The sequence below is a fragment of the Gobio gobio genome (genome assembly GCF_949357685.1).
Source record: "Gobio gobio genome assembly, chromosome: 19".
NCBI classification, from domain to species: Eukaryota; Metazoa; Chordata; class Actinopteri; order Cypriniformes; family Gobionidae; genus Gobio; species Gobio gobio.
Genome location: NC_137112.1, coordinates 13,213,527 through 13,234,445, shown reverse-complemented (window position 1 = coordinate 13,234,445; position 20,919 = coordinate 13,213,527). Strand labels below are relative to the sequence as shown.

The window sequence follows — 20,919 nt, the reverse complement described above, 5'->3', positions numbered from 1 at the left end:
ATTTCAGCTTGTATTGTATAGGCTGAAGTTAAAATACTGACGTTATGTTTTGCAGGTCTTACTGAAAATAAAGACTAAACTTACCACTCAGAAGCGTCCATTTCCAATCTCAAAACAATTAGTTGTTCATCAAAATCTGCATCTTCATCAGAAACAGGATCAAACATATGAGGTTGGATGCATAATCTCTCCATTTTCATGACGGACAGTAGAGATGTGTTTCTGTCACTAAAGCAACTGAAATTAGCCGCGCAGTGCAGCCAATCAGAGCAGAACTCCACATTAATATTCACGACCCTTCCAAATAAGGCAAAAACAGACCATTTCATTCTAGGGACAATTTCTGGGGTTGTAAATGGACCTGTAAAACCGTATCTGGACAATGTTTGCCCTTAAATAAGTCACATATCCTTTATGTAGATATCAGAGAACAATTTAAAATATTGTTTCAACTCATTCTAGGGCACCTTTAATGCTTTTGCTGACTGTTGACGGCATACCAGTTAATACAGTTATAGATACAAGTGCTGAGGCTACAATCATGTCAGAAGAGACGTACAGCAAATTACCTGCTAAATCACCTTCTGGACTAAAAAATGTGTCTCCAAAATGCAGAAACGGGAAGGGAGATGTCACCAACAGGCGAAAGTGGAATTCAAAATTGGCACAAAAGTGTTGGAGTGGAGTTTGCATTGTGCCTATTTGTGATGCCTGTATGTTCTGGGTGGACATTCTTGACACTTGACCTACAGTCAAGATATTGACAGATTGAAATGAATCTGATATGAATGAAAAAGATAGATCCAAGACTGCTTTTGTAGTGATGTATGGACTGTATGAGTACACCAGAATGCCATTTGGATTGTGTAACGCACCCAGCACATTCCAGAGGGCCAATGAGCTGGTTCTACGAGGGTTGCAGTGGGACACTTTGCTGATATACCTGGATGACATAATCATCTTTTGTGAAGATGTGGAACAGTGTATTGAGCACCTTGCAAAGGTTTTTCAGAGGTAGCAGGAGTATGGACTGAAGCTGAAGCCCTCAAAATGCCAGCTGCTAAGAGATGAAGTCCTGTTTTTGGTCACGTTGTGAGCGGCGAAGGAATTAAGACCAATCCAGCCCTCATTAATGACGTTAAGGACTGGAAGACCCCAACCAGCATCCAGGAACTCCAGTCTTTCCTGTGTCTCTGCAACTATTACAGGGGGTTTGTTGCCAAGTTTTCTGAAATCACTACACCCTTGACAATGCTACTCAAGAAAAGGACTCCCTTCTCCTGAAGAAAAGCAGCAAAAGGCCTTTGAATACCTTAAAAGGAGTCTCACAACTGCACCCATCTTGGGTTTCCCAGTTAGGACAGTTAGTCCCATCGGGACAGTTTGTCCTGGACACCGATGCATCCATTGGAGCAGTCCTTTCTCAGTTAAAGTGGGGTGAAGAGAAAGTTATCTCATTTGCCAGCTGTCTCCTCACACCAGCTCACCAGAGGTACTGTGTCACACATAAGGAACTCCTAGCAGTTGTCAGATTCACAAGACAATTCCGCCACTATTTGCTGGGGTCTAACTTCATACTCAGGATGGATCACAGCAGGTGATGTGGCTATACAGGTTTAAGCGACCAGAAGGCCAACTGGCTAGGTGGCTTGAACAACTCAGCCAGTACAATTTTGTCATCAAGTATAGGCCAGGTACACACCATTCCAATGCTGACATTCTATCCCAAAAGACTCTGAATGAGGAAACTTGTGACTGTTATCAAGTAGGAAGAGAGCTAGATAGCTTGCCATGCAAGGGCTGTCCCTTCTGCCGGAAGCTCCACCATCAATGGGCAAGATTCGGGGAAGATGTTGATGATGTTATCCCCTTGGCAGTAAGGCGCACACACTCTCTTAACTGTCAGAATTAGGGTAGTTGCACTTACACTCCCAGTCATGTTAATGAAGTTGATGATGACAACTCAGGTCCTTCCTCAAACTGGCTGCAGCCCCTGGGCCTCGAACGTCTCAAGGAAGAACAGTTAGCTGACCCAGACCTTTCAGTTCTCCATAAATGGATGTCTGATGTTTCTTTGCCTGCTAAAGAAGAGGTCATGATGCAGAGCCCTGCGGTTCGCAAGTATTGACTGTGTTGGTCTCAAATGGAGATGGGAGATGGGATCTTTTATTACCGTTGGGATGATGTCACTGAAGGTATGATAACTCTGTGCTTACTTGTTACTGTTTCCCTAAAGAATGAGGTTCTCCAAGCCTGATTAAAGTATTTGACTTTATCTCACACTTCGGGGCTCCCCTTGAGATTCACACTGACCAAGGACGGAACTTTGAGAGTTCGCTGTTCACGGAAGTTTGTCGCCGGTTACAAGTAACCAAGACCCGGACCACACCATATCATCCAGCTTTGAACGGGCAAGTGGAAAGATTCAATAGAACCCTCTTGCTGATGATACAGTGTTACGTGGTCCAAAGTCAGCGGAATTGGGATGAACATCTTCCCTTACTCCCTGTGGCATACAGGACCACTTTGCATTCAATGACAGGCTTCACATCAAATCAGCTGATGCTGGGGCGAGAAGTTTTCCAGCCACATGACATCTGGCTAAGGACAGCTGAGGTTACCAGGGAAGCTACAGGTGCATCTGAGTTTGTCCAGGAACTGCAAGCTAACCTGCAGCAGGCTCATCAAATGGCACGCAATAATTTACACTCGGCTTAGACTCGGCAGAAGAAGGTCTATGACTTACGAGCCAGAGAGAAGTCCTATCAAGTATGTGATCTTGTTTTAGTCAGGGTCAGTAGAAGGAGAAAGGGCTACAGTCCAAAACTACAAGCCCCGTGGCAAGGGCCATTCATTGTCACAGCATGCCTTGGACCAGAGCTCAATCGAGTCAGGGACAGGCGGAGTGAGAAAGTACTGCATCATGATTGCTAACAACCCTATCTAAGTGACCACATACCAGCCTGGATGCAGCGTCTGTGGCACAAATACACCTGCACCAAGGAAGGCACGCTGGTTCCAATAACTGCTCAAGTACCTGTAGCCACAGAGTCAGAAGCGCAAAACCCTTCACTCTCTGACAACCCTGTGTCCGAAGAGCCTCCGACCCTTCTTGAAATGGACTCTAACTGTGATCTTAATCCCTGTGGAAAAGAGGGAACGAAGACAAAAAGAGGGCGACTTGGTCGAGCCCCAAGTCGTTATATGGACTGAAAAAAAAAATATGAAGACAACAAAATGTTAACTGTTCACCCTCAGTGGCGCAGAATGGACTCTGCAGAGCTAAAAATGAAGGAGAGGGGTGTTATAGTGTTAGTTAAGTAAATACATTGTTTGTTACAGTTATTTTACCTGTATATAAAATGTGTTCTGTATTAGCCAATCAGATGTGGCTACGTCATTACGTGGGGATTAGTTCACTGCTTGTTTACGTTTAGCATCAGTATACTCGCAGACTTCCGTGCAGATGGTTGAAAATAAACCCATCAGCGCTGGGAAAGAGCACCCCCCCCCCCCCCCCCCCATTATAAGTGTTACTTAATAAGTTAAGTAAAGTTCCTGAGACAGATCCTCTTTGTTGTGTGCTTCTCTTTACGCCTCCACGGACACTGATAGATCGAACACGAGAAAACACAACAATACAAACAAATTGTAAAATCTAATTGTAAGTTAGTGTGAAAAAAAGTCACACTCAGGGTGTTTGGGTGTCAGGTTATGGACAGAGACAGAGGATGAGGTGAACTCAAAATGATGTTTATTGACAGAGACACGAACACAGGCTGAACTTAGGAATATAGGCATATCAGATCAAGCACTTCAGAACAGTCACTTAGCTGTGGATAATGGATATTGTCGATTGCAGGAAATGGAGTACACAAGGAACGAGGGACTGAAGACGAGGAATCAGACATAGGATAGGAGTCCAGGTACGTATGACGAGACCAGACACTGTTGTGAAGGGAGTGAGTGTTTATATACAGGGAGTGCAGAATTATTAGGCACGTTGATTTTCTGATCATATTTTTATTCCAGGCACATTTGACCAATTCCAAACCACAGTAATCCTAATAACTACTATTGATTTAGTATTTAATAATGTATAAGTGATACATAATTGTTCATGAAGGCTGGAAATGAAAATCACCTTATATTCAGGTGTGCAGAATTATTAGGCATGTTTTCTTTTACAGATAAATTGAGCCAAAAAAGAGATTTAACTCAGACTGAAAAGTCAAAAAGTATTAAATGCCCATGAGAAGGATGCAATACTAATGCAATACTAGACATTGCAGTTAGGGCATGACCATTGGACAGTGAAATGCTCGTTGGGTCAGCAGGATCTGACAAAAACAGGTGGTGAAGAAAAGACACCTGTTAACTGCAAAAGAATTAAGAATTAAGGTGAAGAATTAAGGGTGAAACCATCAGGAACCCTTTAGTCTCCAGCGCCACCATTTTCCAAAGCTGCAACCTACCTGGAGTCTCCAGAAGTGCAAGGTGTCAGGATCTCAGAGACTTCAGTTAGGTAAAGAATCCTAAAAAATGACCCCCACTAGATAAGAATCACAAGCTGAAGTGTTGTAAAATACATGAAGAAGGTTTTTTATAGGCTTTATGGACAGATAGGTTGAGAGTGACTCTTGAAGGACCAGCACCACATCCTCTAGTACCACTGTTTGAAGAATTCATCTTCCAGAATCTGGCAGTACGTTTTGGGAGTTCATTTTAGTCCATCCTGAAGTCCGTTTTGCAGAGATGGACTAAAAATGAACTCCCAAAACGTACTGCCAGATTCTGGAAGATGAATTCTTCAAACAGTGGTACTAGAGGATGTGGTGCTGGTCCGAAAACAGGGGATGTCACTGGGCTCTGGACGGAGACAGGGGAAGTCACTGGGCCCTGGACGTTGACTGGAGATGTCGCTGGACGGTGACTGTGATAGGAGGAGACTCTGGACTGGCGGGTACTGCGGAGTGCAGTTTTCCTCCTCTGCGACCCACAGTGAATGCAGAACCACACAGTTGCAGTGCCAGATTGTTATAAAATTCCAGAGTCCAATTAGGATTGTGCAGTGGCATATAGGAACTGAGTGGCTTGGCAAGGCCTCCTCGAAAAAAATATCATCAGACATACCGTGTCCATCGTGGAGAGATGTGCCAGTTCAATAAAGTCTTGCACATAATCCTCGATAAAACGATCTCCTTGACTGAGATACAGGATTCTTGCTGCTGGATTCATTGTGGCGATTGTCTTCTGTAACGTTACTGCACTGAGACACCAAGGCTGAGAATCCAAACGCAGCTTTATTAAAGGATAATCCACAATCGTAGTCAAGAAACTGGCAAAAGTTCATACACATGCAAGCAGTCCAAACAGGAAATCAAGACAGGAGAGACAGGCAAAAGGGTAATCCAAGGAACAGGCAAGTAATCAAAAACAAAGAGACAAGAAACCAGGGAAAATGCTCAGAAATGCAGTATTACAACAAACAAGACTTCGCAAAGAATGACTGAGATAACCAGGCTTATAGGGTGAGATAAACGGGGTAATGAGACACAGGTGTAAACAATGAGTGGTGATGAGTCCGGGCAAAGGATTATGGGTAATGTAGTCTTTGATTGAATGATAGTCTGGGATGGAGTGCCCTCAGGTGGTAATCAGGGGCACTCTCACTGGTGAACCGTGACAGTATGGCTAAAGGATCTTGGTTTTGACGCGATTGACCTGGGTTCGAATCCGCCTTTCACAGAGCTCGCTCTTATCTCTTTTCTCACCACAAATCACATCGGAAAGGCATTTACTTTCAATAAAAATTAAGAAAATGTTCTAAATGTGGAAATAAATTGCCTAACGAAATGTTTAATAATAATAAAATATTTTTTTTGGTTAGGGTTAGGTGTAGGTAGGGCTTTTATTGTCCCATTAAGGCGGCATCCATTTAATAATTTTAAAGCTGCAGTCCATAACTTTGTGCACTCTAGCGGTTAATAAACAGAACTGCATGTGTCTTGCGGAAGAACATTGCAGCCGGAGCTACTTCTCTGTTTATGTCTATGGCAAGTCACACAGGGACTGTGCTCCTCCGCAGCGGTCTGAAATAGTCCCAATATAAACACTTATAAGTGTACCATAATGACGCAGGGTAAGACAAAAACACGGTTTGGAAAATGGATTCATGTTGTACATTCTCATTATATAATTTTTTGTAAATCTTGAACACAAAAATTTGTATGGACAGCAGCTTTAATAAATATAATAATTTACACTCTATGTTATTATTGCATCCTGTTAATGTACAACAATACTGAGGTGCAAATAGTATGTACCTGTCAAAATAAATTACTTACTATTTACACATATTGCAAAGAGCTGCTACTTTTATATGGTGTAAATAGGATATACAGTGAGGAAAATAAGTATTTGAACACCCTGCTATTTTGCAAGTTCTCCCACTTAGAAATCATGGAGAAATCATTAAATCAATTATTTTCCTCACTGTATCACTATTTTCACTTTAGTATGCTAATTCACTTAGTAAATAGTATCTGGGTCAATGACATGACATGAATTTTTTGTGTTCGAATTCATAATTTTCCTAAAAAAAAATAAAAATAAAAAAAAACATATCAAAATGATCTACAATATTTCCTTTATAAGATACTCTTTTAATTTTTTGGAAATTCAATTGACTTTTTGAGTTGTGGTGTTTCAAAGACCTAAAATGTGAGGTGGCGCGACCAGCAAATTTACATTTAAAAGTATCAATTCCCACTGCAATTGCAAAATGAAGTAAGAAATATAAATTTAAACCATTATATAATGTATACAAATAATAATAATAATTAAAATAAAATAAAAAACTCCTTATGGAAAATTTGTGTTCTGAACACATAGAAATTTGTTTATATGAATTGGACTAAAAAAGCAATACATAGAAAAGGGAAAGGAAATTTACCATGTGATATGCATTTTACAATTATTCATATGTATATTGTATATGTATATTATTTTAAATGAATATATGGTCGCACCACCTGATATTTTCTGGGTGGTAAAATCAGAAATTTTGTTTAATAATGAATTAATGCTGTCTTAAAAGCTGTAAAACCAATATGAATAAACAATATACCATTTTTGGACATAAAAATGCATTTTAAAACTCTTTTGCTAAAAGTTATGATTTGTTTATCTTAAAAAAATATTTTTCTTATTTGTCATTGACCCATAGCTATTAGCACTTAGTGTAAATATCATCTATCGCTAAGAAGATATATTATTTTCACTTAGTGTAAATAGAATGTAGTTGCTATTTACACTTAGTGCAAATAGCTGCTGCCAAAAAAAATCTCATTGTTTTTGCCTATACGTCATTTCATGTAATTTTATTTTTTTAAACAACTGAGTCCCGGTGTCTACTTACGAGGAAATAGCATAACATATGAACTAAACATCATTTTTCAACAACAAAAAAAATCCATTTGTTTCTTATGCTCTAACACTGTAATGACAATTGATGACTAAATTCAAAATACGTTGTTTTCCTGGGTTTTAGGATGAACATTTCTTCAGTAATACTGTTCCATATCGTATCAGTGTTTATAAACCGATCAATGACCGAACAATCATTTTATCAAAATACCAGTTGCTAATTTAGGCACTTGACCTACATCCAAGCCAGCGTGATGCAGGCTAAAAACGTGAGACCCACATGATGCCTTTCCGAACTGCGTTCAGGCCGTTTGATGCGATGTTCATTCGGGCAAGCCCTCGGTGGCTCCAAGCCTATCAGTAGCGCGTATGTGGAGAGGATAGAAAGCTCTGGAGGGAAACAAACAGCAGTCACGGTGCGCTCCTCCTCCTCTGCATGTGCTTCCCCCGTGCCTCTCCTCCCCCTCTCATCACATTTGCATAAAATGTGTGTCAGTAGGGCAGCGCTCACATGCAGCGCGCGCATGCACCAGGCATTCCAATGTCAAGCGAGTCCACGCGCAGTCACTGTGAACAACAGAGAGGAGGAGGCAGAAGAACAGCAGTTACTACAGCAGCGTGACTGGGAAGGACAGAGGGCGTCACAGTCCTTGGCACACAATTCCACAAACAATTTAAAGGGCATAGAAAGGAGGGGGGAAACTAGTTGGGGGAAAGCTCGGTCACATTTCTAAGACACCTGAAAACGTGTTTGGTGTGTGATGCTTGTGCGCGTCTCAAACTAGATGCACATCTCTTCCTTTGATGCCAGGTCACTAGCTCTGCTTGTTCTTGAAGGAAAGCGTTCCTGTAATGAACACGATACAGTCTTCCAGGACAGCTCTCACAAAGTGAGGACCCTGCGCACCTGAAGGACATCCGACTTCTTCTTTTTCGAGACCTCTCCAAACAGAATTCTTAAAGTTCTCACCTGTGTGGACGGAATTTGAGACACGCTGAATATTTTACCTGAATTTCCTTCATCAGCATCAGGAGCAGACACCATGGACGGCAGTCCAGGTGAGTTAAAGCAATATTATATTGAATATTAGCTAATGCAGGTTTTTTTTTTTACATTAATGTAGATTTTAATGTGATTTGGGACAAAATTGAGATGACTTGGAAGTGTCCCACTCAACCTGAGTTCACCATATATATTTTAGTGGAGTTATCTTAGCCAATGTTGAACTGTAAGTGACATTTGGTAATTTAGTGCACTTAACACACGCTCACGTTTAGGACTGTAGCTTATTTATTTAACATCTTTTTCATTTTACAATGACATTATGGTGTTAGTTGTAGCATCTTCGCGCTGCAGTTTTTATGTGAAATACATTCTCTATCGCGTGCCTGCGTGATGTTTTGTCAAATGTTTCCGGTCTCGAGTTGCGCGTAAACAAACTCACGTGCAGCTGCTCGCGCGCTCTCCCAATAGACTGTGTATACATCATGACACATCATCCTCATACATCAACCGTGTGTTGTTTCACAGAGTGCCCTCCTTCCAACAAAGGACTTGTTGTTGAAAAAAACCCCAAAGCTATCTGGGCTATCCGGGGAGATTCTAGGTGTTTTGTTTGTAATATAGCATACGTGGGTAAAACCCCAAACTTGACTACTGTCAAGGTGTTTCCCTTTCGACCAGGTAACGTGTTCATTCTGTGAATCATTAACCAAGTCACGCTCGTGCGCCGGTCACGATAGTCATTATCTATACGCGCTCCTCCTTTACATTCACTCAAACACGTGCTGGATGTCAATAACCGGCCGTGCACATGTGAGAGGAAAACGATCATTTATCAAGAAAGGAAACCCAGCACTTCAGGCAGTAAACCAGAGTTTTGTTTACTGGCATCACATGGCCTTTCTTATAGGGCTAATCTGAAGTCATGTATTATAAAGTCATATAAAAAACAATCTTGGATATTTATTAGTAAGACAGAATTGAACATATCCAGCGTGGTGTGATGGTCTTTCTTATAGGGCTAATCTGAAGTCATGTATTATAAAGTCATTTAAAAATCTTGGATATTTATTAGTAAGACAGAATTTAACATATCCTGCGTGGTGTGATTCTAAAACACTGATTAAAATGGCTACTGCTAAAATAAGGACACTTAACATGGGAACTTTAACAGTATAGTGGCAAAACTGTCCCATTTCTTGTATATTATTATTACAAAAAACAATTTTGCAGTCTAGCAGTTATTAGCATGCTAGGTGTTAATGTCAACATCTCTCGAAACACATAACCGTATTATCAATGTCCTATCCAGTAAGCTTTTTCCCCTGCAATTTCTTTGAAAGCCCTCGGTTTGCCAGCTGCACGTTTTGCATGTCATCGTAGTGGTATTTAGTCAGACAGACTTTCACTTTCACTGTCACGAGGATCAACTCTGAACTCCACGTGCCACGCGTGATTTCCCAGGCACACATGCCCCCTCCTTGCTTGTGTTTTTGTTCCGGCAGCCCGTATCTCATCCGGCCTCTGAAGGGAGGGAGGCTGGTCACTGGGTCAAAGTCAAACAGGCACACATTCGAGCTCAGTTCTTTCTTCTCTGCCTGCGTGATCTCTATTCAACGCATATGCTTATTATAACAAGCACACCCTTATGTGACAGCAGATGCGTTGTGCTTTTAAGGCCTATGTAGACACCGACAAAAAGATAAAAGGAGAAAGCTCAAATATGCAACTCGCATGCACATTTGAACACACGCACTTTGCCCCAGTACAACATCTGGTAGGGTTCCTTAATTCAGATTATGCACATTGATTATACCTGATGTCAAAAATGAAAAGGAAAAAACCTGAATGAATCATTTTTAGCACACTTGAGTTTTCATTTACATGTGCATTTTCTCCAAGAAGATATACTGTGGTAATATTGACCTACTTTTCAGCAGTACATGTCTGAGGGCATCCAGCTCTCTAAACAAACCTTCAAACAAGAAAGGCAAGAAATCAAAGCCTCCTAACTGTGCCGCTGAATGTAAAGCTCACCTACAAAATCAGCGAAAATATCATTTACATAGGCCTGGTTTCACAGACAGGGCTTAGATTAAGCCAGGATTAGGCCTTCGGGCAATTAGGGCATTTAAGTAGCTTTTATAAACGTGAGAAAAACATTACCGGTGTGCATCTTGAGACAAAACAATGGCACTGAAATTGCTCAAACTTGCATTTTAGTCTAGGACTTGAGCATTGTCTGTGAAAACGGGGGTTTATGTCCATTTGGCTGGTTTAAAATATAGTTCAGTCCTTCTGAAAACCGTTCAACACTGCCTTTAGAACATTAACATAATGCACAGATAAGAAATGTTCAACTACACATTGATACACCTGTACACTGTAACCCATGGAATTCACTGATGTCACATTGTATTTAATGCACATGGATGGACAAAGTGAACTTTCAAATAATATCCCAACAGAGAGGAAGTATAGGATTCACTTTTATTTGTATCACATTACAGGTGATACAAAATTATATATCACATTGTCAATTGTTACTATTATACACCACAATATGCAATATAATACAGCATAGCTACTATACAATAGAATAATATGATGTACCTTATAGCCTAATGTTATTAAAACCTATTAAAGTCACGAAGCGATCTACCTAACATATAAAACTCCTGTCTTGTCAGTGTTCAGAACGTCATGATTATTTCTGTTGAATAGGATGTTTGTTTTCCCGAACAGCAGGTTTCAAAAATTCAGACCATAACTGAAAATCAGTAACCCATTCATTTCTTCATTCTTTCTTGCGAGACACATTCGACGACAGGAAAGTGTTTGATGTGGCATATGTTCCGTGGTCGTGGAAACCGAGTTAAACTCGGATGAAATATTGGGAAGGGTTCTCGTAGCCTAATCTCTATATTCCATGCAGTTTGTGAGGCGGCACGTTTTATAAACAAGTGAGAAGAGGTGAAATGAGTTGCGTTTGAAACTAAACAAAACAAGCTCGTATGTCGAGCAAACGTGACCGTGCACGTTCATGCATGGACTCTAGTTGCCGGTGACTCAAGTATTACAAACACGGGCGTATAAATATGGCCTTGGTTACTGTTTTTAAGCCCTCTTCAAACGTGAGCAGCAGGCTGGCAGAGTGTGTGGCTTTTTTTCTCACTGCGGCTGTTTTAGACACGGGACTGCGGAAAGAGGCTTGTATTTTCGGGGCGTTCACTGTGTCAGGAGAGCATGTGAGTCGGCGGTCAGGTGGCTGGCAGCTCTGGAGCGCGCTCCCGGGCGCGGCGTCAGAGGAGCGCGCAGCGCGTGAGGTGGGGGTGTGAGAGTTGTTAGTTCCGTGTTTCTGATTCGAAAACAAATAGTTCTTTTGAGTCGGTTCTTTTTAATGATTCGGACACGGGAAGGTTAGTAGCAGCAGTTCGTAAGAGAACTTTGCAATACACGATGGAGACATCGCGAATTTTTACGCAGGAAAAACACGCGTAAGGAAAACACTTTTTAAGGTGGCAACATTAAACTACAAGATGCAAATTGCATAAAAAACAAAAAAACAATTAAACGTAAAACGCAATCATACTATCAGATTGAGTAACTAACACTGAAATTGTGAAAACCAGCATGCAATACTGGGAACGCTGTGGAAAGACGAACGGATCGAATAACTGAAGTGAACCGACTCGCTGAAATAAATCCGATTCCCTAACGATACACGTGAGTCAGTCTGGCTCATCCTGGCACATTTCTCACATGTCTGAGCCTTCTCATGGCGCGGTTTGAAACATGTGATTCAGGATGAAGGATGAGCTAGCCAGACTGAAAATAGTGGAGGGTTCAAACATGTGAGACATCTCCCAAGTTTTCAGAGAAATCAGTGGCATGGCAGCTTTTTGAACATTCTAATGCTCTGGACAAAAAAAAAAAAAAAAAAATCTGAATAAGACCAAATCCACACCCCCTCTGAAACCATTCATAGCAGACATTTAACTGATTCAATGTGGATGTAACTAAAATATTGCTCGTTCATCGTTTAAAAGAGCGTCAGGTTATGATGAAACTGGCTACTTTTAGCCACATTGCATTAAAGCCTCAGCTAGATGACAAATTTGCTGAATTCTGCTGAATGAATTTAAGCATGCAAAATGTTAATCTGACATACATTCTTATGGGATGAAATTAGTCACAATGTTTAATAAACAGCTGTGTAGAGTGCAGGGCATATGTAGAAAGCTAAAAATGAAAGGCTTTTCATTCTGCTGATTTAGATATTTAACATCAGGATAGTGTGATATGCTAATTTATATGTTAATGCATGTTGTTAGTGCATATGGTCTTGGCAGACTGTTATTGATGCTGCTGCAGAGCAAGTACAGAGAATTGCTATTGCAAATACAGCCACAGACACGCTGCTGTGAGCACGTAGCCATGATATACCACACATGAAATTACCCGTAGCAGATCTAGGCAGGTGGAGCTGGGGAAGTTCGAGGGCTGTTGACACTAAACCAGACTATTCGTACCATATATTTGTCCAATCAACTTGTAGAGCCATGTAGTGAACAATGTGATGGTTGGCATATTGCATTAAGGACCTATCAACCTGCACCATCTAGAGTTTCATGACTGAACTAGATGCATAATAACAAGTCCAACTTACCCCTCATGAAATATTCCCCCTCTCTTTCTCTCTTAGGTGAAGGAGTTATCCACTATGCAGGCTCAACAGGAAGTGCCAGCCCCAGTCCAGGAAGCCCATCCAGTGGGTACCAGACCCAGTCTCCATCCTCTCAACCCTCGTCCCCAGAGGAGGTCTCCTTCACTGAGCTTGGTGCCCTTAAAAAATATTCCGCTGGAAGCCATGGCAATTCTGCAGGGGGCAAACTGGTTTTCCAATTTCCAGAAGTAAGCAGTGCTACCTCTGTCAACTCTGTTACCCCGACCGTAACGTCATCAGGGCAAAGCTCCTACTCTCATCCAATGGTTGGCAGGCGACCCATTGGGTTCACGGGTACCTTCACCAGTGAGTATTATTGGAGTGATTTTTGATATTATTGTCATAGATTCTGTGTCCACTGACCACTGTTAACTTGTTTCATTTCTTTGTTACTAGAAACCGGAGGTATGGTGTTGCTTTGCAAAGTATGTGGGGATATTGCATCAGGATTTCACTATGGTGTCCATGCATGTGAGGGATGCAAGGTAAGGACACGCTGACTGCTCACTCATAAAATACTCTCAAAATGCATAACTGATGTGACCTCTGTCACTATTCAGTTCATGTGCCTGATGCTTTACTCATACACATTCAATCTGATCTTGTTTTACCCTCAGGGTTTCTTCCGCCGCAGTATCCAGCAGAACATCAATTATAAGATGTGTGTGAAGAATGAAAACTGTCTGATCATGAGGATGAACCGCAATCGCTGTCAGCACTGTCGCTTTAAGAAGTGCCTCTCTGTCGGCATGTCCAGAGATGGTAAGAGCTTTAAACATACAGTTATAAACATTCTTATTCTAGGTTTGACTCTATTATTTGCAGTGTTTGCTGAGGGAAACATCAGTATTAATACACATACTTAGTGTTAGGAATGTTGTTGGTTGAGTAAACAACCACCTAGCAATGTCCAAGCAACCTCCCAGTAGACCCTAGTTATTGCACTTTTCTAAGCAATTTCACACTTATCTGGAGACCAGAATATAGACTGGTGGGTCTTAGTCCAGTATGAACCCATCTAACAACCACACACAACATCCTAGCAAATTTGTCCATTGGCAATTGCATAGCAATTCTAAATATCACCTTGCTAATCCAGTGATTTCAATTAGAATCTGTGTGATCTGGAGTTTCGAGAAAAGGCAAAACGTTTCCCATGTAGATTTTGCACCGGGTTCAAGTTTGTTTTACGCAAAATGTGATTCGTTTACCAACAGAAAGCTGGAAGCTATTGACAATGGCCAATTGACCCTTTTGCTCCAAAAGTGGCCGCATCTTTACAGCACATTTAAAACCTGCTTTCAATTCTCCTTTCTATTTCTTCAACCCAGCAACCACCATCTGTTCTGTAATGTTTGCACCCATGGCTGACAGCTTCCTTTCACCGCTGATTTATTAGTGCGGGCACGCCGAAATCCCACAAGTCATCGCTCACTGTAAAAACTGCAGCAAATCAGGTTAATTTGGGGAATTGGGGACACAAATGGCCCGAACTCCTAGTACACTGCAGTTGAATGCGTTTCCAGGTCTTCGTTTGCTGTATCGCAGGATTAATTAAGATCTAAACTAGCTGGGATTTAATACAGTGCTTTGTCGATGTAAACCAGAAGCTAAGAGCATTTATTTCAATCGAATGTGATGCATAAATGTACAAAAATATCTTTTCGATTTGTCCTCTAGCACACTTTGCCCATACAGGACACTGTTGTCTCTGGGGAGCTTTATAAACTGGGCTGATAATAAATCACATTTTCTGGGGCTAGTGTACATATTTAGGTGACCTAAAAAGCAGAAAAGTAAAGTGATACAGTATGCACCATCATATTTCAACGTCACATGACGTACTTGACCTTGTTTTCCTCCCTTGTTGCCACTCGCACTGTAATTACACTGGATTTCCATTATATATTCAGAAACTTTCAAATTCAAAGAACCTTTATGGATTTAACTTGCCAGGGTATTGTAATGCTGCAATTCTCGTAAATGCACAAAACATAACTAATACTGTATTTTGCTTGCTAAACCTTGACTTCTCCTTTAACACTGGCCAACGCCTTCACGTGAGGGTGTTATATGACACCTTTAGACACACGAAAACCTTTGTTATATTACAGACCTAAAGATCTGGTTTTGCATTAGTGCTTGTGTTGGCAGTTTCAACCTAGCCTTGCTTGCTGACGGCACCACATTGCTCAACACTAGGTGCTCCTTATCGTTCCAGTTTATCATCATATCATGTTCTTCTGCCCTACAACGTTGCACCACTTAACTATTCTAACGCCTTCTCCTCTCTGCCCTTTTCACCCATAACCTGCTAACCCTTCAACCCATGACTGTATCTATTTCACCTGCTGTCATTTACTCCATCACTCATTCCCTCAATGACATCACCCCTGCTTCGGGTGACTCACTGACCCACTTCCCAATGGGATAGAGACACAGAGAGAGAGAGAGAGACTGAAGGATGGGGGAGGTGTATCATACAGTTGTATGATCTATGAATAATTGGGAGGTGGATGAGAAAGAGGAGGGGGAAGTAGAACAGAAAGAAGCTTTGCGGACCAGTCATAATCTGATATGAAAGATTAGAGTGATGTAATCTTGTTTCATGCCTATTAGAAAATGGATTGCACCTTTCTTCTATGGTGCAAAATAAGGATAAATCAATAAGGCAATCAAAAATTTGCTATTGTGAATAAAGCTCTTCCAGTGCACTTTAGGCCAAACAATCCTCTTTATCCACGACTATATTCACAATACAGCACAGCCTCTCGTACCGCATTATTGTACAGTTGTAAAACAATGTAAACCTTTGCATTGTACAACTTTGTGTGATTCGATTATACATAGTGACATTTATTCCCCCGTTTCTCCTAGCTGTGCGATTTGGACGCATTCCGAAGCGCGAGAAACAACGCCTACTGGACGAAATGCAGAGTTACATGAACAGCCTTAATGAATCGGCATCCATGGACATCAACTGTACTACACCCACCGAGAACCCTACCAGCCCTGAAGATGGCCAATCAGAAGAGGCCATTGGTGCTATCTCGCAAGCTTATCGCAACATCTTTGTGAACGGAGAGAAGTTGTTAGTGAAGATTGACGAGGACAACAACATCAATAACAACAGTCCTTCTTCATTCCGTCATAATCCAATACAAGAGTCCGGATACACCCAGTCTCATCCTCAGCCAAGCGTCTCACCTCAAGAACATCCTGTCCATTCCACAACAAGCTGCCTCACCCAATCCAGATGCCCGTTCGCCAACCACGAGAACAAACCAACAATCCAGGTTATGGACAACAATCACTATAACTTCCCACAATCATCAAGTCCCAACCAGGGAACTACACCTTCTCAAAGCTATCCATCCAAGCACAACAGTTATTCCACTCAGACGTCTTGTCCTTGGAGACTGAGTCCTGGTGCTAAAGTTCTGGTAGGTTTTTATGATTTGTTGCACACTGCAAAACAACATCTTAAGTTTACAATTTTTGGAAATTAATGAGAATTTTTTCTCTTTCTGTATTTCTCTAGGCATGTCCTCTCAATGCATGCCCCGTCTCCCCAGCCAGTCACTCCAGTCAACAGGTCTGGGAGAGTTTCTCCCAGTGCTTTACTCCAGCTGTTAAAGAAGTGGTTGAATTTGCCAAGAGCATTCCAGGGTTTCAGGCACTGAGTCAACATGATCAGGTCATGCTGCTGAAGGCAGGAACCTTTCAGGTGAGAAACGCCAATGTCTGTCCCCAGATAAGTTCCAATAAGACTGTCTTGGCCTGGTCGTAACTGCTTTCCTTCATGAGCCCAATCACAGATTCTAGTAGTGGGAAATCTGACTTGCCTGCTGAACAATCCAGCATGAATGCCATTTTGGTCCAAGCTAGTTTAGTGCTGGTCTAGCTGGTGGACCATCATCCGCTTCCCATGATTGGGGACCAGCAACCAGCATCCCATGTTGGTCCCAGCATGCAAAACATAATTTATACTGGTGACCAGCAATGCTGGATTTTTCAGCAGGGTCATTTCGGCAAATCAGTTACTTCAAACAAACAATTTCAAAGAATCAGTTTAACAAACTAAATTTCCTTTATTTCACGACCCACCTGCGTCATCATGTGGTCCCTTGACAATCTGTCATACATCCCCTAAAATAAATTTGTCTATTTAGGAACATATTGCTCTTTATTAGATTTTGATTGCGTTTTATTAACAAGGATGAACTAAGAGTTCAGTTTCTTTTAGCTTGTAGAACACCGTTATTTAGAACCAAAATATTGTTGACTCAAGATCACGACCCAAGAATTGATTTGGTTCATACTGGTTTTGTGAACTGGTTTAATTGATTCATTAAAAAGATTTGACTCAACTGAACAATTCGATCATGAATCTCAATCTGACATCCCTAACAGTTTCAATCACATGGTGTTACGAACAACTATTTACAGACTGTGCAAGGCTCTATACTAATATATTTACAGATTTGTTTTCAACACTCAGTAACTAATGTCTGAAAGCTTAATGCGTGCAGGACTTGTATCACAATGAATAAATTCTTCGAGAGTTATTGTGATGCACTTTACACAGTCCAAACTTGAACAGTTTATTTAATATAATTTTTCTTCATTGCAGGTTCTAATGGTGAGGTTCTGCTCGCTGTTTGACGCCAAGGAACGGACTGTAACATTCCTAAATGGCCAAACCTACCCGTTGAACACCCTGCGAGTACTTGGCATGGGCGGCCTTCTCGACGCCATGTTTGAGTTCAGTGAGAAGCTAGGGAACATGGGTCTGGAGGCCGATGAGATGGGCCTCTTCATGGCTGTTGTGCTGGTTTCTGCAGGTACCTTGGATTCCTAATAATTATCACACGCAAGCAGTGCTTGAAGTGTGTCAATACTAGTGAGATAGTCATTATAGATAGACATTTTTTAATATAACTCTGATTGTGTTTGTCTTAAAGAAAGTCATATACACCTAGGTTGACTTGAGGGGGAGTAAATTAAGGGATAATTTTCATTTTCGGGTGAACTACCACTTTAAGTTTGTACACAAAACCAATATTCCAGTTTCTCATGATTATTTTGCTGTGTATCAGATCGCTCCGGTATATCAGATGTGGGCGCCGTCGAGCAGCTCCAGGAGGATTTGATCAGCGCTCTTCGCGCTCTCATCACTCGCCGGAGGCCAGAGGACAGCTCGCTCTTCCCCAAACTCCTGCTGCGTCTGCCTGACCTCCGTACCCTCAACAACCAGCACTCCGAGAAACTCCTCGCCTTCCACATCGACCCCTAAGAACAGAAAGAGACAATCGCCAGACCTACTCAGGTCTACACGGTGATAACAAGGGGTCAAAACAGAGATTCAGGGTGCTCTTCTTGTACAAATAAGCCATGCATAATTCAGGATGAACATCTGACTTACACAGACACCTCAGACTTGCTTCACCACGTCAAACTTTTCCAATGCAACGTAAGAATTATTTTAAAGAAAGGAGCAGATGCTGGACATTTGGACTTTTTTCAAGAGAGTTTTCAAGAAATTCAAGAAGAGGGAATGGATTTTTCTTTCCACAACGGACAATTGACGAGATTATGAGGGGATGGCTTTTATAACCAGAATTAATCTGGACTCACAGTGTCAGTATGAAGTTTTGGGACATTATAAATATTTTTCTCACTCCAGATGCTATGCATTTGCATTCATCATATTGTTCAACACATTGTACAACCTTTCAGATGCTAGCTCATAATTCAATGGCACAATTCAATAACTTCCTCTAACACATTCTTATATCTCTTTGTGGACCTTTATAAATATCGTTTATTGCTCATGTCAGGCACAGGCAGTCAAAACTTTGTGTAAAAAAACATGTATTATAATTGAAATATATGATAGTTTCTCATAACTGTATAAGACTGTAGTATGTACTGTATTCTCGTGTGGAAATATCATGAAAATACCAGGTTGTTTCATGAAGAAAGGACTGCTCATCTTCTATTTAAACCGCTAAGCCAATGTAATTTACAACAGCACTGCATGGATATGGTTTATTTTGTATTCGAGAGGATGGGTTTTCAGCAAAGTGGACTGACATTTCTACTCAAAGTCGTTTGTTTCACGTGCATTTAAATGTATATTTGGTAAATGTATTATGTTTATCTTTTACTAGAGATGGCAAGATAATGTGATATTAAAAGATTACCTTTCAATTTTTGCAAAGCTGAGTATTTTGTATGCATGCACATATATATATATATATATATATATAGCCTATATATAGTATACTGAGCACTGCACATGGAATGCTGATGGTGCACAATGGTATCCTAGCAACAGGCAATGGAACCAGCATGAGCTGATGTATGTGATTCTATGCCAGGATTTTCACCTTCATTTAAATAATGGCCCCAGGGTTCCAAATGGAATCTGTTTCATTTCATACATTACACACACAGCACAGAATAATCGGTCTAGAATATTTAATGTTGGCTGTAAATGAAAGGTTACACAAATACGATACGGTGGTCGAGAGAGCTCAACGCGCTGCAACTGAAGAAAACACATGCAAATAGAAAGAAACACCAGAAAATTAAGAAAACCTCTTCGTCAGTTTTACACAACACAACCAAATGCAAAGACGCACTGCAAACGTTCACAACACAGCCAAATATAGAATCGCGCTGCAAATACTCACAACACAACCAAATACAGAAACGCACTGCAAACGTTCACAACACAACCAAATACAGGAACACACAGAAAACGTTCACAACACAACCAAATACAGGAACACGCAGCAAACGTTCACAACACAGCCAAATACAGAATCGCGCTGCAAACGTTCACAACACAGCCAAATACAGAATCGCGCTGCAAATACTCACAACACAACCAAATACAGAAATGCGCTGCAAATACTCACAACGCAATCAAATACAGAAACACTCTGCAAATACTCACAACACAACCAAATACAGAAACGTGCTGCAAAAGTTCACAACTCAACCAAATACAGAAACACGCTGCAAATACTCACAATACAAACCAAATACAGAAATGAGCTGCAAACGTTCACAACACAACCAAATACAGAAACGCGCATCAAACGTTCACAACAACACCAAATGCAGAAACGTGCTGCAAATACTCACAACACAACCAAATACAGAAACACGCTGGAAATACTCACAACACAACCAAATACAGAAACACGCTGGAAATACTCACAACACAATCAAATGCAGAATAACGCTGCACATTCTCACAATGCAATCAAATACAGAAACACACTGCAAATACTCACAGCACAACCAAATACAGAAACACGCTGCAAAAGTTCACAACACAACCAAATACAGAAACACGCTGCAAAAGTTCACAACAACCAAATACAGAAACACGCTGCAAAAGTTCACAACAACCAAATACAGAAACACACAGCAAAAGTTCACAGCACAACCAAATACAGAAACGCGCTGCAAATACTCACAATACAAACAAATACAGAAACGCGCTACAAAAGTTCACAACAAAACCAAATACAGAAACACACTGCAAAAGTTCACAACACAACCAAATACAGAAATGCGCTGCAAATACTCACAACACAACCAAATACAGAAACGCGCTATAAAAGTTCACAACACAACCAAATACAGAAACGCGCTACAAAAGTTCACAACTCAACTAAATACAGAATAGTGCTGCAAAAGTTCACAACACAACCAAATACAGAAACACACTGCAAAAGTTCACAAC

General features: G+C 41.0%; 1 protein-coding gene across 1 annotated transcript; it reads left to right on the top strand.

Annotated features, from left to right (window-relative positions):
* Positions 1 to 7,939: 7,939 nt before the first annotated feature.
* Positions 7,940 to 19,375, top strand: nr1d4b (nuclear receptor subfamily 1, group D, member 4b). Its single transcript, XM_079844785.1, has 8 exons — positions 7,940 to 8,487; positions 13,137 to 13,463; positions 13,554 to 13,642; positions 13,775 to 13,919; positions 16,035 to 16,600; positions 16,699 to 16,884; positions 17,791 to 18,001; positions 18,257 to 19,375. The coding sequence occupies exons 1-8, from the start codon at positions 8,472 to 8,474 to the stop codon at positions 18,451 to 18,453; spliced, it is 1,737 nt and encodes a 578-aa protein (XP_079700911.1). The 5' UTR covers positions 7,940 to 8,471; the 3' UTR covers positions 18,454 to 19,375.
* The last annotated feature ends 1,544 nt before the right edge of the window (positions 19,376 to 20,919 follow it).

What these genes read in the sequence shown, in the direction of transcription:
- nr1d4b (XM_079844785.1), top strand. An exon ending in ATGCATGTGAGGGATGCAAG is followed by an intron (nt 13,643 to 13,774) that starts GTAAGGACACGC and finishes TTTTACCCTCAG; the next exon opens with GGTTTCTTCCGCCGCAGTAT. An exon ending in TGAAGGCAGGAACCTTTCAG is followed by an intron (nt 16,885 to 17,790) that starts GTGAGAAACGCC and finishes TCTTCATTGCAG; the next exon opens with GTTCTAATGGTGAGGTTCTG.